Source organism: Molossus molossus, unplaced genomic scaffold, assembly GCF_014108415.1.
Source record: "Molossus molossus isolate mMolMol1 unplaced genomic scaffold, mMolMol1.p scaffold_m16_p_12, whole genome shotgun sequence".
NCBI classification, from domain to species: Eukaryota; Metazoa; Chordata; class Mammalia; order Chiroptera; family Molossidae; genus Molossus; species Molossus molossus.
The window spans coordinates 2275051-2292416 of NW_023425347.1; the positions used below are offsets into that span (position 1 = coordinate 2275051).

Below are 17366 nucleotides of genomic sequence, written 5' to 3' on the forward strand. Positions count from 1 at the left end.
GACAACAGCAGCCCATACCAGTGCTTTGTGCACAGAAGATGAGGGAATTCCACCAACATGGGCTTTCACAAAAGCTGCTTTGTAAGGACCTCCAAGTAGTAGGTGTGGCTGGGTCAGGAGTAACTTCCGCGCCTGTAAAACGTGGACAATCAAAATTCTCTGCCCCTGCGTAGCCCGTGTGGCTCAGTGGACTGAGAGGTTGGGGTTGGACTCCCAGCGAGGGCAATGCTCGGGTTGCAGGCCCATCCCAGTAAGAGGGGTGCCGGAGGCAGCTGGTGGATGTTTCCCTCACATTGATGTGTCTCTCTGTTTCTTCATCTATCTAAAAAAATCATACTTAAAAAAATTCTCTCCCCCAGGCCGGTTTTGCTCAGTGGTTAGAGAGTCAGCCTGCGGTCCAGAGAGACCCGGGTTCGGTTCCCGCTAAAGGCATTTACCTCGGTTGCAGTTTGTCTTTGGCCCTGGTTGGTCGTGCGGGTGGCAACCACTCGATGTGTCCCTTTCACGTCGATGTTTCTCTCTCCCTCCCACTCTATCTGAACAAAAAAATGGAAAAATGTCCTCGGGTGAGGTTAAAAAAAAAAAATTCTCCTCTCCCTATAACCTACAGCAAGATATCTTCCAGATAAAGAGGAAAAGAGAAAGCTTTTAAGCTCAGTGAAAGTCCTTGTTAGTCGCTTTTAAGCTCAGTGCAAGTCTTCGTCGACCAGGATTGCAGCCTGTCTGCAGGGCACACTCGCAGGTGCGGGGCCAGGTTCCAGGCGGAGGTAGCATGCCATCCAATACCGGAAAGTGCAGGACACCGTCTAGGGCCCGGGTTCTAAACTGGTCAGTCCTTGGCCTTCGAGGTCTAGGACAGACTTCAGCTGGGGGTGGGGGGCGGGGTCCCCCTGTGCCTTTCTCTCAGGAGCGAGCCTAGAGAAGTCACTCCCAAACGGACGTCTCCAGAAGAGAGACTGTCTAGCTCTGAGGCCTAGTCCACTGCCACATTCTTACCGCTGGGAAAACTACAGGCGCAGGTCTAAGAGCCCAACCTCAGAAGCGCGGGGAAACAGAAACACCTTCAGGACTCACTCAAACCTCGATTACTCTCGCCACAGGGCCAACGCGCCAAAGCCAGTCGCTGGATATTTGCGTACTCAGTCGCGGAGCATTGTGGGGCTGGTAGTCCAGCCTGGGGTACGTCTTCGGACTGCAGAAGCCACGGAACTACATTTCCCAGGAAGGATTGCGCCGGCGACGTCGTATGCGTGACGACCATACTTCCGGAAGAAGCCGGGGCGGACCGCGGCTGAGGCCTTAGCCAGGTGTCAGGATGCAGCGCCCTGGGCCCTTCAGCACCCTCTACGGGCGGGTCCTAGCCCCACTGCCCGGGCGGGCTGGGGGCGCGGCATCTGGAGGAGGCGGGAACACTTGGGGCGTGCCGGCCTCCCATGTGCAGCCGCCTGGGTGCGCTCAGCCAGGGATACTCGGCGCGGGACAAGCAAGCACTCACGGTGTGGAAGCCAGCAGCGTCTTCCCGGCCCCCTCCACGATGTCCAAGGCCGAGGAGGCCAAGAAGCTTGCGGGCCGTGCGGCGGTGGAGAATCACGTGCGGGTGAGCATCTCCGGGCGGCGGTGGGCTCGTGCTGGGCTCTGCCAGGGCGCCCTGGTTCCCGAGGGCTGGGTTCCGGAAGGGGCGGGCTGCGTGTTTCCCGGCCACTGCCCTGCCCCCTGAGGGCCGTTTGGAAGTGGGGCTGCGGGGCGGCTTTCTAAAGACTCCTGTGCGCCCGACATCAGCGTGCAAGTGCAGCCCGGCGGGTCTGGGCTTCCGTGGGGTGGAGGAGACTTGGCCCTGGGATCCCGCTGGGCACCCGGAACTGGGCGTCCTGGGGCTGCAGAGAGGTCTCCTCACTGTCCTGGGAAGCCGGGGACAGCTGCCTTGAACATGCCCGCAGCTGGACTCCAGGGAGGTGTTAGCTGGGCGCCCGCCCGAGTGGACTCCCCGGAGGGAAGGGGAGGGAGTGGAGGGAAGACCGGAGCTTTCAAGGCCCTTCCACAGGCCTGGTGGACACTGGGAGTCCGGGGGTGCTCTTGGAGAGGTGCACCTGACAGTGGCGAGGCCTGGCCCCACGTGTTTGTAGGAGGGGTTGTCGTGCTGTTGGCGGGAATCTTTGAACCTTAGTGGGTTTTCTGTGGCCAGTCAAGTTAATTATATTGATGATAGTATTTGGGGAGCCAAGTGGAATATCTTTGTCCTTATGTGGAGTTTCTTTGACTTTATTGGCTTTCTGTCTTTCTTTTCTTTTAAAAAAATGGTATCATCCTCTAATGATAGTTCTTGGAAATACATTATTTTACAAAGTTATTTTGCATACATAGATGAAGTTTGGTCCCCAGTCAGCCTGGTTAAGTGGGAGGGGCCCGTGTGGTAAACGGGCTCAGCTCAGCATGTGCTGCAGAAGGAATGGCCAAGGCTCCCCCAGGACAGGGTGAAACAGAGCGACTCCTGTTGCGGTGCCCTTCCACCAGTCCCCTGCCGCCCTGTCCTGGTGTCACTTATTTCTAGTCTGGTTGGCAGTGGGAATTCCCAGGGTTAGTGTAACATGTGTTCTCTGGCTCTTCTGTTGGGATTCAGTGCCTCAGCTGCAAAATTGGGACCAGAAGCTGAGATTTCAAATGCCAGGATAAAGTGAATAGCTAAAGGACAGGTAACTGAAATCTGTACAATTAGAAATCTTAGTTTTCCTATTTTAATAAAATATTTATATTGATTTTCAGAGAGAGGAAGGGAGAGGGAAAAAGAGAAACATCAGTGTGAGAGTGGAATGTAAATAGGCTGCCTCCTGCACACCCACCACTAGGGATCTAGCCCACAACCCTGGCATGTGCCCTGACTGGGTATCAAACCGGCCACCTTTTGGTGCATGGAGAACGCCCAACCAACTGAGCCACACTGGCCAGGACAGTTTTCCTATTAAACCATTTACTTAAAACTTGGTCATGCATATTCCTCTGACCTTTGTTTTATATTTATGTATTTGCTTAAATAAAAATCTGCAAGCCCCCAATTAGGCTAGAGCCCCCAAACAGTGGATTCCAGATACTTTATTCCATGAAGTTACCAGTTGATCCTAGAGCGATCTCCATTGGGTTTTTTTGGGTTATCTCACCCCAGTCTCAGTGGCATCCACTTTCCCTATCAACATTCTTTTGTGAGATGACAACACTACTTGAATATTGTATTTTCTGCTCTTTACTGTTGGTTTATTCATTTCATGCATTTTCTGGGTATTTATTGAGTGCCCAGCAGTGTCAGTTGGTGTGGTACCAGAAATGTGTCTAGAGGGGATGAGGAGGAGAATCTGGTCATGGATACTTTGCAAGTAGATTAACCATTCAAATCCACACAAGTGTTCAGCATGTCCATGTACTTCCTTGTCATGCTCTCTCCAGGGAGATGCTTTCTCCATCTGAGGCCATGGTTTCCTCTAGGACTTTGTGACTTGGATTTCTTTACCCACTTGTATAAGCTTATTAAGTTATGTTATATGCTAAGTCCTGTTGGTCCCGTCATTAGAATGTTCTTAGAACTGATCCTTCCCTTTGACCTACCGGCTTGCCCCGTTTACCTGCTCCCCAGGGCCGAATGATCGTAGCTGCCCTTGTCTTGTCCCCTCTGTCAACCTCCCAAGTGGTGCATTGTCGTCTTTTATTTTTTATCCTCACCCGAGGACACTTCTTGTATTCATCTTCAGATAGAGCAAGAGAGAGAGAGGGAGAGAGAGAGAGAGAGAGAAACATCGATGTGAGAGAGACACATCAACTGGCTGCCACCCATATGACGCCAACCGGGGTTGGGAACAAACTGCAACCGAGGTACATGCCCTTAGCAGGAACTGAAACCCGGTCTCTCTGGACTACGGGCCAACGCTCTAACCGCTGAGTCAAACTGGCCAGGGCACATTGTCATCTTATGAAGTGCTCATCTGCTCTTATGACAGTGGCCCGCATGGGGCTTCACCATGACCTCTACGTGACACATCCAGAGCATCTGTTGTAAGCCAGGTCCTGAGCCCTGTGGGGAGGATCACAGCCAAGAGACTGGTCCTTGTCCTCAGTTCCACCATCTTGCTCCCTTCTCTGCTCCCTTCTCCCCTGTACCAGAACATTGGGAAGGTCAGACAACTGGCACATAGTGTGTTTAACATCACTGCCCTTGACCTAGAACGCTCTTTCCTGTCCTCTGCCTGTCTGTTAAAGTCGTGTACTTCCTTCAGGGTTTGGTTCTCAGGCCATTTCTTCCTTTCTGTTTTCCCTAGCCTCATAAGGAGAGGGTGAATTATCTTCAATTTCATATCACTTTATACCTCTTGGGCATCTTATGCAGGTGTCTTAGGTTCTAGGCATCTCTGTGTTTGTCTCTCCCAGCCCCATAAAGTGTAAGCTCCTGGAGAGTAGTTAGCCCTATCTTTATGCAGAGTTGATACAGTGGGGCCTTCCTTCCTAGTGAATGTTCAATGAATTGTGTGAAGTGAGGACATAAATATGGAGGTTATGGGATTATTGGTGGATTGAATCTGGGGGGTATAGATCCAGTTCCCTAGTCCATTGGTATTCCATTGTGGTAACCATGTCCTCATCTGAGTGGATGGAGAACTGGGAGAGTCTCAGCCCAATCCTTTGGGTAGCCACCCTAAACTTTGATCTGCCTGTTTCCGGGAGTATAGTCACCCCGGATGGATTACCATCCAGGGCCCTGTTCTCCTGAAGCTCCATAGCCCCCTTTGTTCTTTTTGGAATCTGGTTTTGTTGTCGTTGCTGCTGCTACTGCTACTGCTGTTGCTTTTGATAGGCTAAGCCTGAAGGAATTGCTGGGCAAGTGGTTCCAGTTGGTTAGCAGGAGTATTTCCAAGGTTACCACAGTGGACAAGGTGAGTGAAGTTCTGATGCTGCACATGTGACATGTGGTTCAGAATTGCCCATTAGAAGATGCCTACTCCTCCAGCACAGCCTGCTTGGCGGCCTTCTGCTGTTGGGCCACCTCATGGTCAGCCTTTGACCACATCTGTTGGGCTTTGGCTTGGACACTGATTCCTGGGCCATTGAATTTCAAGGCCCATCACGTGGTAGAAGAGCCTTGGGCCTGGTTGCCCCCAGCAATTCCTAGCCTCCTCCAAAAGCCGAGGGAGGAGCTTCACACACAGCTTGTCTGACTCACCCTAGTTCATCAGTGTGCCACCTGCCTGCTGGGTGATGGGAGTGTATGGCTGAGCATTGCAGTGAGCAGTGTGGCAGTTGACCTTGTGTATGGCTAGAGCTCTCAGCTTCAGGTGAGTGTGAGTCTGCCTAGGCATTCATAAGTCAAAGTATGTATTTTCTTATTAGTTCAAGATTTTTACATGTTCTGATATTTAGCTGCTTTGCATGATTTTGCATCATGATGTACTGTTTACTTGTCTTGAAGACCTTGCTGTTGAGGTTTGCCCAGGTAGCTAAATGACCATTACAGGGTCTGATCCATCGGGAGATCACATCCACAACGCAAGGCCAGTGTAGAGCAAAATAACTTTATTGCGTGTGCCTGGGTGTAGGCGGGCCGAGCCGAAAAGAGCCCAGCACCAGTTTTTTTGTTGTTGTTGTTCTCTGGCTTATATAGGCACAGACTACAGAAACTACAAAAAAACCCCAAAAAACTAAATTAAAAAAACCCCACATTCTCTTGGCTCCACTTTTTGGTACCAGGGCTGATGTGAACTGCTACAGAGGTGAGGGAGGAATCTGTTGCGGGGGATGAGATGGGCTTGTTACAGAGATCAGGGCAGTCGTTAATCTTTCTTTTTCATGGTCCCTCCAAGTTTTCCAAGGCACCATTAACCCCTTATCCTCATGGTTCCTCTGAGTGTCAGTCCCAGGGTTTTTAGAAAACTGCTCAGGTGTTTACGTGCAGGAATAACTGGTCAGAATGGAGTTTAAGTTCGGTAAAACATTACTACCCTTTCAACTATAGGATGCATTGCCTTCTTGAGGGCATCACTGCTAGTAGAATCCTGACCTGGCAGGAGTTCTGTTTAAAGGCCCGTCGGTGTATTTGGTGAACTTGAAATAATGAGCTGGTAAGTGATTTCCATCAAGTTACAACACTGAGGTTGATGGGTAAAGCCCTCTGTGGGTAGGAGACACCCAGCTGGAAGTTGGGACATTAGCATTTGATATCATTTTGTAACTCCCTCAACATGTTCGTCATTGTTTCCAGTCTTTTCTATCTTGAAGTGCAGTCTCATTTGGGGGTGTGGTGTGGGGGCCTGGGCTGACCTTGGGTATTCCTTTGGCCTTTGTCCTGTGGGGAGGAGGGCTGTTGGCTGCAGCCTCCATTTTGTCCTGAGGGTCCAGCATCACCTTTCTTCCTCTACAAAGTAAGTTTCACTACTGGCTTCCCTTCAGATGAGTTCGCTGTTAGTTTCTGGAACTCTAAGACCTTTGAAGTGAAATGATGTTTCAGCAAATTGAACTCCTGGAAGTCTCTCATTCAAAGTGAGATGTGTATGGGGGTTATTGATATTGTTCAGAAATGATTTTTTAAAAAAGTAAAATCATGGTTCTTATACATATATAAACATATAGCAAAGATTTTATTTTACTTGGTAAATTAATGAAGGGACTGGAAAAGATGTTATAACCTGTTCACAGGAAATACCAAAGAGCCATGATTTATTTTTCCTTTTTTATTTTAAATTACAGTTGATGTACAATATTATATTAGTTTCAGGTGTACAACCCCATGATTAGACATTTCTATAATTTGCAGAGTGATTACTCCAATAAATCTAGTACTCATCTCACATCATATGTAGTAATCTTGGTTGTAAGGTCCTTGCTTTTCATCACTTTGAATATTTCTTACCACTCCTTTCTGGCCTGAAAAGTTTCTGTTGAGAAATCAGCTGACAGTCTTATGGGAGCTCCCTTGTAGGTAATTAACTGTTTTCTCTTGCTGCTTTTAAGATTCTCTCTCTCTCTCTCTCTCTCTCTCTCTCTCTCTCTCTCTCTCCCTCTCCTTTTTAAATAGAGTGGGAGGCAGGGAGGGAAAGCAAGAGAGAAACATTGATGTGAGACACATCAATTGGTTGCCTCCTGAATGACCCCGATTAGGGATTGGGATCGAATCTGCAACCAAAGTACATGCCCTTGACTGGGAATCGAACCTGCAACCCTGGCCCACATGCTGATACTCGGCCTCTGTGCCAAACCAGCCAGAGCTTAAGATTCTCTCTTTATCTTTACCTTTGGCATTTTAATTATGATAGGTCTTAGCGTGGGCCTCTTGGTTTATCTTGTTTGTGACTCTGCACTTTCTGAACCTGTCTATTTCCTTCACCATTTAGGGAAGTTTTTCATCTTTAGTGTTTCAAATTCCTTGTTCTCTTTTTCTCCTTCCATACGCCCATGACTTGAATGTTGGTATGCTTGAAGTAGTCTCAGAAACTCCTTACACTGTCCTCGTTTTTGTTTTTTTCTGTTCTGATTGGGTGTTTTCTGCTTTCTTATATTCCAAATAGTTGATTTCATTCTCTGCTTCATCTGCTGTACTGTTGATCCCTATAATTTATTCTACATTTCAATTAATGTAGCCTTTATTTCTGACTGATTCTTTTTTGGTTTCCACATCGTTTTTTTATGCTGTTGAAGTTCTCACTAAATTTCTTGAGTATCCTTATAACCATTGTTTTCAACTCTGTCTCTGGTAGTTTGCTTGCCTCCATTTCATTTAGTTCTTTTTTTTAGATATTTCTTCTGTTTATCATTTGGGATCTGTTTCTTTGTCTCCTCATTTTGGCTGCTTCCCTGTGTCTGTTTCTGTGTATTAAGTAGAGCTGCTACATCTTCCGTATTTGGTGGAGTGGCCTGATGTAGTAGGAATGCTGTAGGGTCCAGTGGTGCAGCCTCCCTAATTACCCCAGCTGGGTGCTCTGGGTGAGCCCCCTGTGTGGGTTGTGTGAACTGTCCTGTTGTAGTTGAGCCTTGATTGCTGTTGGCATGTCAGTGGTAGGGAGTGACCCCCACGTCAATCAGGTGTGAGGCCTGGCCTGGACTACAGCAGAGGAGCTGCGTGCAGGAGTTGACCCTTCGGAGCAGGACTTGCTCTGTGGGGCTTTGGTGCTCACCGAGTCTTCCCCTTAAGTGTGTCACTCATGAAGGTGGTTAGTTTGTAATCTTGTGTGGTCTGAAATTGTCCACTGGGTGAACTGGTTCTGGGGCCTCCTGAGAGGTATTAAGTCAACCACTGCCTGTGCCCTGCCTGGGGCCACCCAGTACAAGCTACAGAGCAATCTGCAGGTTGCTGCTACTTGTGTTGTGCTTGGAGGTGCCCAGTAGAGAACAAGCTGTGAACTAAGGCAGGCTGCCACTAGTGCCAGGCCTGGGGTCACTTCGCAAGAGGTACGGGGCACGCTGAGGCCAGCTGCTGCTTGTTTGAGAGATTTTAGGAAAGTCTGAAGCATGAGCCAAGAGAAGCTGTGTGTATGGGAAAGCCACAGGAAATGGCTTGCGTTGGGCCCACAAGTGGGTTGGGCAGGGTCTCAGGGAATCACCAGGAAAGGGCAGATAGTATTAGCAGGTTGATGGAGACTGAGATATGGCACCTGCCCTCCAGGTCTGGCGGAGGGCTCAGCAAAGAAACAGTGGTCTGTGCCTACACTTCTATCTGGGAGAAAGCTGTCCCTCCAGCCCTGGCCTTGAAACCAGGCAATTCATTTCCTCCCAGTATGTCCCAGGCTCCTTTCTAGCTGCTACCCCAGTGCTGGAGCTCAGAGTGAGTACAAATATGTCAGTGCCCAGGCCCTTTAAGAGGTGTTCCTTAGACTTCAGCAGCCTCCATGTCACTAAGCCACAATCCCCGCTGGTTTTTACAGTCAGAAGTTACGGGAACTTCTCTTCTCAGCACTGGAACCCTGGGCTGGTGGGCCTCGCTCCTGAGGGGGGAAATCCAAAGATGAGACATTCCTCCCTGTTTTTAACCTCCACATGTGGGTGTGGGACCAGTTCTTCCCTGTCTCTGCCCTTCCTACTGTTGTAAGGTGTCAGCGAGATAACCAGAGACACACAGCCGAATCGTAACGGAGCACTTTATTACACCGGCGGGCTGGGGGATCTCCCAAATCCCAGCACTGACCTTTTCTTGTTCTTTGCTTATAGAGGAACAAAATACAGAAAAAACTACATTAAAAAAACAGAAAGAGCTACATTCAAAGAAAAAACTTACATTTCTCCTGGCTCCACTTAATTGGCATCAGGGCTGATACAGACTTCTCCAGAGGAGAAGGGGGGTCGGTTGCAGGGGTCAGGGCCATCATTAATTTCTTTCTTTTTTATGGTCCCTCCAAGTTTCCCAAGGCCACCATTAACCCCTTATTTTTATGGTTCCTCTGGGTGTCAGTCCCAGGTTTTTTAGAAAACTGCTCGGGTGTTGACTTGCGGGAATAACTGATCAGAATGGAGTTTGATTTTTTAAAATAGCCCAGTTCACTACCAGTTTAATGTGGCTTCTTTATATCCTTAGTTATAAGACTTTTGTATAAATTTTAGGCATTCTGAATGATGGTTGTTCTATGATTGAGTTGTGGATTTGATGTGGTGGGGAGGTTCTGAGTACAGTGTTTACCTACACCACCATCTTGACTGGAAAAGAACCATAAATTAATGTGCAGTCAAAAATGTTTAAATGGCCCTGGCCGGTTTGGCTCAGCGGTTGGAGCGTCGGCCTGCGGTACAGAGAGACCCGGGTTCGGTTCCCGCTAAGGGCATGTACCTCGGTTGCAGTTTGTCCCCGGCCCTGGTTGGTCGTGTGGGTGGCAACCACTCGATGTGTTCCTTTCACATCAATGTTTCTCTCTCTCTCTCTTCCTCTCTCTCCCTCCCGCTCTGTCTGAACAAAAAATGCAAAAATGTCCTCGGGTGAGGATAAAAAAAACAAAACAAAAATGTTAAAATGTATAAGATCTGTTGGTGGCGACAAGAATGGTCCCAGGTGTTAGACTGGTGGGGTCAGACCAGACCTTGGTTCAGCAACCTTGGCACTTGAGGTCTGGTAGGAAAGAATTCAGAGATAAGACTCAAATCATAAGGGAACATTTACTTAGAAATTCATAGAGGTGGAAGAAATGGGCTCAGGAAACAAGTTACAGAGGCAAAAAAAAAGGATTGTGAAGCTTGGGAGTGAGGAGGGTAATGGTAACGCACTTTGGGGGGAAGGGGTAGGGGAGATGGAGGGGAAAGATGCAGGAGGGAGAGCAGTCTGGGTCCTTCGTCCTACCTAAGGGTTTTAAAGGTGGAGATTTTAGGGGAGCATCTCAATAGAATATTCAGCACCTTTCCAGGGTCTAGGTCTCCATTGATGGATTGATTGGTGCCAGGGCAGGAGGTCATTAGTCAATGCAGCTGGTCCTGAGGTCAGCTGTGGGGTCACTTGTCTGGTTTTGGTGCTTTTCTGGGTCTGGAGCTGAAACACAGGAGAGGCCTAGATGTTATCTCTAGGGAGGAAAGATCAGGGGTTCCAAACCTCATTTCTAGGGTTATGCTGGGGAGGAAAGGTCACCTGGGGGCAAGGTCCCACCTTACAATTGTCCATGGCTGGGCACCCAAGGAGTTCTGTCCTGGTGACCTTCTGTGCCTGGCCCGTCCTCCTTGCTCTGCCTCCCACAGATCTGTCTCTAGGGTAGTAATCAAATGGATCTCACAAAACACAGTTAATTTGCATTTCTGTGGGCATGAATTATTTGTATTGTTGACGGTGTTCTACAAGTTAAAGTTTATATCTACAGAGGTGTAAAATATACCAAAGTGTTTCCAGCATTAGGGTTCTTGGGTTCCCCAAGATAGAATCGAGAGGAAACCCCAGAGAAACGTCGAGACGTATTTTAGTAAGCTCATGCCCGAGCACAAGGGGAGCAGCACGGAGGAAGCGTGTTCTGTTACCTGGCTGGGGACTGGCTGGGGACAGGCTGGGCCCCACTGCTCTCAGAGGCTGGGGGCAAACGGCTTGCCTGCAAAGGGAGTCTTTTTGAAAAAGGCAGATTTGCAGAATTTTCAGTCCTGGTCGTGGGTGATTTCTTTCCCAGTCTTGTTGCCAGGTAAGTACATTGGTTCCAGAGCTGTCAGGGCAAGATGGTCCACTGCTCATTACTGCCACACTGGGAAGGTCAGTCAGGAGTCCCTGGCTTGTGGGTCAAGTTAAGAAGGCAGAGAGAAGGAAGATCCAATCAGCTACTTCTGTGTTTTTGAGTAGGGAGTGGAGGGGTGGAGACATTTTGGGGTCTGGCGTTCCTTTTGACCATCTGGTGCCCTTAGGATCCTGGACCCAGGTCCCGGTGCTGCCTCAGGCAAAGGCACACACCCCTGTAGAAAGTACAGCACCTACAGGCTCCAGCATGACATTGAATCTCTTTTGCTCATTTTTAAATTTTACGTTTTTCATAGTGTTGAATTCATCTCTAAAGTGGGGAAAATAGGTCTTGAGATCATAACAGGTTTTGTTGTGAGATATGACTTATAATAATGTTTGTAAATCTTCTCAGAAGACACTTGAGAAATGGTAGCTGCTGCTTTGGTTTTCAGCTGCTTTGCCTTAGACTGGCAGGAGAGTGCTCCCGGGAAGTAGCTTAGGAACCGGGCTCCACATTAGTGCCCGAGTGTTCCTACCCTGACCTCGGTGTGCTGTTTGTGGTGTGACTGACCTCAGCTGGGCCCCGGCTTGGCCTCAGGTCTGCTCATGGGTATCTTCGCCCTTTGTGAAGAAGGCAGGCTCAGTAGTGTGATGCCTGTTTCTTGTCCGTTGCACCCAGGAAATGTTCTACATCTTTACAAATCCTTCCCGTTGCAGAAGAACTTCCTCATGTTCCTAACGAAGCCTTTGCCCTCTTTCCAGATTCTTTGAGGCAGGTTTATGCAGAATGTGGACCCCTTAGCATCAACTGGATAGATGCTGATATAATTTGCTATTTTGCTGTTACTGTAGACTCTCCCCTCTTCTGGTAACTCTGGGGGAGTTCTGGATGGTGGGCTGAGTATGTTCCTCAGTTTTCCTGTGATGTCACCAAGGTGAAGGTATCTGTGGTCAATTGCCTGCCTTCTAGATGCTAGGCTCTTGTGAAAAGCTACTGAGGCTCTGGCCGGGTAACTCGATTGGTTGGAACATCATCTCAATGCACCAAGGTTGCAGGTTCGATCCCCAGTCAGGGCACATACAGGAATCAACTGGTGAATGCATGGATCAGTAGAACAGCAAATCAGTGTTTCTCTCACTCTAAAACCAATCAATAATAAAAATTAAAAAAAAAAAAGGCATGCCCTGGCCGGTTTGGCTCAGCGGTTAGAGCGTTGGCCTGCGGTCTGGAGAGACCCGGGTTCGGTTCCCGCTAAGGGCACGTACCTTGGTTGCAGTTTGTCCCCGGCCCTGGTTGGGCTGTGCGGGTGGCAGCCACTCGATGTGTCCCTTTCATGTCGATGTTTCTCTCTCTCTCTCTCCCTCCCACTCTATCTGAACAAAATATCGAAAAATGTCCTCAGGTGAGCATAAAAAAAATAAAAAAAAGGCACTGAAGCCAGATCTGCTTCTTGCTCTGTGGGTGCTTTTTCCCTAGTGCCTTTCCTTTCTGATCGCCCTGCCCCGGGGTTGGTCAGGGATCCTTCAGGGCTCATCTACAAGGATTTTACTATACACTGTAAGTGAGCCACGCCTTTGTCTGATAGGGTGTAGGACTGTTAACTGTTAGACAACAGGTCCAAAATGGAGTCGCATATGCTAAGCCCACATCACCAAATGAAGACTTAATTACAGTTTTAAACCAGTCAATCAGCCTGATAGGCCCCTACCATCCCTTAAAGGAAAGTATGTGAAGTTTTTCAGTTTGTACAGTTGCTTGGAGTTCTTTTCTGTCTGCTAGATTGGATGATTGGATGCTGCCCAACTCGAATAAGTTTTTGCTCAAATAAACTCTTAATATTTTTTTTTTCTTTATTGATTTTAGAGAGAGAGGAAGGGAGAAGGAGAGAGAGAACCTTGATTGGTCACCTTCTGCATGCCCCCCACTGGGGATTTGGCCCCCAACCTGGGCATGTGCCCCGACTGGGAATCGAACTGGTGACCTCTTGGTGCATGCATGGGTCAACGCTCAACCATTGAGCCACACTGGCCAGGCAACTCTTAATGTTCTTAAACTTGCTCAGCATATCTTTCAACAGGTAGAGCTGGTGACGTCAGTGTCAGCAACGAAAGGAGGAGGGCTCTGCTGATAAACTGCCACTGGGCACTGCATTAAAGGCCAGCTTTGAAGTTCAGTGGTTGTGTTTCTGTAAAATGGGCACAGTACCTGGTTGGTGACTAATGTTCATAATAATTTTATAGCTCTAGGAAGCAGGCTGAAGAGGGAATGAAAGATGGTATTAATATGTTTTGGTTATTTTTCCTCTCTTTTTTTGACAGAATAATCAAGTGCTGGGAATTGGAAGTGGTTCTACAATTGTCCATGCCGTGCAGCGAATAGGTATGTTCCTGAGCTGTCTCTTGGCTGAGTCGTGTGTGCAGTGGGTGTGTGGGGGCGGGGCAGGGGGCAGAGGTTTTGCCTGGGCCGGGTCGTCTCCAGCAGTGTGGAGCTGGGAAGAGGGGCCGCTTGCCTGAGGTCAGCTGAGTGTCCCTGCTGCTCTGTGACAGAGGTGTTCTTGGGTTTCTTCAGCCACCTTTCAGAGTTACCCCAGCTTTGTGTGCTCTGCTCAGCAGGGAGGGAGGAGCCAACTTAGAGTGAGGTTTCATCCTCCTCAGTGTGTGTGATCAGTGCAGGCTTGACCCTGGAGTGAACTTGAGGGGCCTGCAGTTGGTGCCTGGGTCCTGCAGGTGCTGACTTAGTCTGATTAGGGTGTTTCTCTGCTTAGCAAATGCTGAGGAATTCTCAGCCCCTGTGGCTGTTCAACAGGTTTTACTGCCCTGCTGTTTGTAAGAACAAAGCCCAGAGGAGAGGCTTGCTAGAATGCTGACCTCTTCTAGTTCCAGGGGACATTGCTCAGGAGACAAAGTCCAGCAACGCTTTGTCTTTAAGGAGTGGCCATGGTGCCACTGGAGTGATGGCTCCTGGAAGCCTTCTCATTGGTTGAATGAGGGCTCTCGTGTTGTACACTCTTCTGCCTTAGCACTGTGTGTGTGGAGGATTTTAAGCTCAGGAATTAACTGTAGGTTTCATAATAGTGACATCTAAACTTCAGAAGGTGCTACCCAGTGATTAAAAAGACTTAAGTCTGAACAAGACAGTGTTTTTCTTAAGACTTTAAAATCAAGTTTTTCTGAAAGGTATAAACTCCAAATGAATAAGCAAACCCACTCTAATAACCCTCTGGGGTCTACAAATGATTCTATATTTTGTACTAAATATAACATTTGAGTTCTACCTTTTCTCTGTAAAGTAGCAGAGAGGTAGTGAAGACTATCTGAGAGCATATTGCAGTTCTGCCAATTGTGAGCTGCCTAACTACCAGTTACTTTACTTCTGTGCCTCAGTTTCCTCACCTGTGAAATGGAGATAATAATGGTAGCTTATCTCTGGGTTCTAACTGACCTTTATGATAAAGAGTGCATATGTACAAAGTTTCTTGAACGTTGCCAGGCACATAATAATAGCAAACACTGGCCTTGCTTTGTCTGTAATTAGCACCTACTTAGCCTTCCCAGTGTCCCTGTCTTGTGACATGTGACCTATGTTCACCAACTTGGTCAGCAAGAGTGGGGACACAGGATGAAAGGCAGTATGCAGTAGAGGGTTGACCTTTCCTTTTCCATTGGATTTGAGCAAATGTGTCCAGAAAATATGACAAGAAAAGTAAAGTGAGAAAGTGAAAATCCACCAACACAACTTCTGTCTCCACAGCTGAAAGAGTGAAGCAGGAGAATCTGAACCTCGTCTGTGTTCCCACTTCCTTCCAGGTAGGTGCTGCTTTCCATTCACATCTGAACAGTGGCTGCTGAGTCTTCTGGGTCCCTGAGCACATCGAGGTGTGGCTTTGGGGTGTGCACCAGGGATGAGGACCAGGAGCAGGAGAAGAATTTATTGACTGAGGATTGCTCCTCAGAAGTGGGGCTTTAGATGCAATCATTCACTCACTCTGAAAATTTTAGTGTGTCTTGCGTTAGGCATGATGAAGGCTGTAGAGAAGACCTCATGGTCTCTATCTTTAAAGAACATTATTTCCATTTATAGATTAAAAAACCTTAGGCAAAGGGCATTAATTGATGTGTTAGTAAAGAAAGTGCAATATTTGCAGTTCATGTGTAATGCTCTTTCACCTGGAAATAGGTGCTGGAGGAGGAACGTAGTGGAGCCAGCTAAACATAGGGAAAGGTCAGGGGAGAGTAGACTTCGGGGAGGCAAGGAGGAGAGGTGCCCAAGTAGAGCCGTCCCTGTCCCGCATCTGGCTCTTGTGGGGAGGGTCTGTGCATCACCCCTCATTGGGTTCATCACAGTGACTGAACTGAGGTAAAGGTTGGAATTGCAGGTGGTTGGTGCTCCTGTTACTTTGTGGACTTAGTCTTACACAGCTAGGTGTTAGTAAGGAGACTCGCCCAACCCTGGAGGCTCAGGTGGCTCTGGTGAAGGGAGAGCACAGGTAAGGGGCCTGGTAAGTGTCCTCTAAGCCAGGCAGGGGTCCAGCCTATCAGGGAACTGAACAGGGATTCCCGGTGGACAGGAAAATGTCAGGACAGGGCATGCTGGAGTGAAGTCTCTGGGGACCCTCAACAAGGTGGGCAGGAACCCAGGGGCCTGAAGACAGTACCACAATTCCTGCCGCAGGCTAGAAAATGAGTGGTTTCACATCACTACTTTGCCTCAGAGATTCTCCTGTTCTGAGTAGATGCTTTTAAAATCAGGTGTTGAGACTTTTCCAGTAAGGATGGCAGGTGGGTAAATGTGGTATCACATCCTCCCACAACCATATCAAAGTTACAACTAAACTACAGAACAACCATCATTCAAAACTTCCTGACATTGAGTTGAATGGAAGTCCTACAACTACAAAATTAAAGAAGCAGCCACATCGAGACTGGTAGGAGGGGTAGAGGCACGACAGGTTGGTCCCACACCCACGTGTGGCGGATAAAAATCAGGAGGGACATCTTGGTTGGGAAGGTCCTCCCTGAGATCTGAGGGGTACCCGGCCCACACCAGGCACCCAGCTTAGGGTTCCAGCGCCAGGAAGAGAGTCTCCATCACTTCTCGCTGGAAAAACCAGCGGGAACTGAGGCTAAGGGAGGCTGAGGCTTCTGGAGCCCCAGGCAGCTCCTCTTAAAGGGCCCGCGCACGGACTTACTCAGACTCACACCCTCCAGGCTCTAGCATGGGGGAGGCAGCTTGAAAGGCACCAGAGACATATGGGGAAGAACTTACTTGTTTGGCACTGGAGCGAGGGGTGGAGAGGCAGCTTTCTGGACAGACGTGCTGTCAGAGGCCTTTGTTCCTTTGGTGAGCCTTCCCCTGGGGTGGCAGACAGTTGCCATATCTGGGACTCCAGCAACCTGGCTCACACTGGTTGCCCCGCCCTGGTGATTCCCTGAGGCCCCGCCCCACCCAACTTTCAGGCCCACCCAAGCTGTTACCAGTTGCTTTACCTTAGGATTGATCTGTCTTGGGTCCTGCTTCAGGTTTTCCTAAATTCTTTCAAACAAGCAGAATCTGGTCTCAGCTAGCCCCATACCTCTTTTTAAACAGTACATAGAAACAAACACAGGGAGGTCACTAAAATAAGGAGACAAAGAAACAGGTCCTAAATGAAAGAACAGGACAAAACTCCAGGAGAAGAACTAAGTGAAATGGAGATAAGCAACCTAATAGATGCAGAGTTCAAAATACTGCTTATAAGGATGCTCAATGAACTTAGTGAGAACCTCAGTGAACTTAGTGAGGGCCTCAGGAGCATAAAAAACGATGAGTCAGAAATGAAGGAGGCACAGTCAGAAATTAAGGAGGCATTAACTGCAATAAAGAATAATTTACACAGATTCAATAGTAGAGTAGGTAAAGCCAAGAAGCAAACGATTTGGAATATAAAGAAATGAAAATCACCCAATCAGAACAGCAAAAAGAAAAAAGAATCCAAAAGAATTGAGGATAGTGTAAGGAGCCTCTGGGACAACTTCAAGCGTACCAACATTCACATCTTGGGGGTGCCAGAAGGAGAAGAGAGAGAACAAGAAATTGAAAACCTATTTGAAACAATAATGGCAGAAAACTTGTCTAACTTGGTGAAGGAAACAGACATACACATCCAGGAAGCACAGAGAATCCCAAACAAGATGAACCCCAAGAGGCACACCTCAAGACATATCATCATCAAAATGCAAAAGGTTC

The 17366-nt window shown here is 48.2% G+C and overlaps 1 protein-coding gene across 1 annotated transcript in view; it reads left to right on the forward strand.

Annotated features, from left to right (window-relative positions):
* Positions 1-1288: 1288 nt before the first annotated feature.
* The window catches only part of RPIA (ribose 5-phosphate isomerase A), a 41876-nt gene continuing 25798 nt past the window's right edge, over positions 1289-17366 (forward strand). Inside the window, exons 1-3 of the mRNA XM_036257172.1 lie at positions 1289-1597; positions 13460-13520; positions 14892-14947. Coding sequence (XP_036113065.1) covers positions 1316-1597; positions 13460-13520; positions 14892-14947 — 399 coding nt within the window. The 5' untranslated portion in view covers positions 1289-1315. The remainder of the gene's footprint in view (positions 1598-13459; positions 13521-14891; positions 14948-17366) is intronic.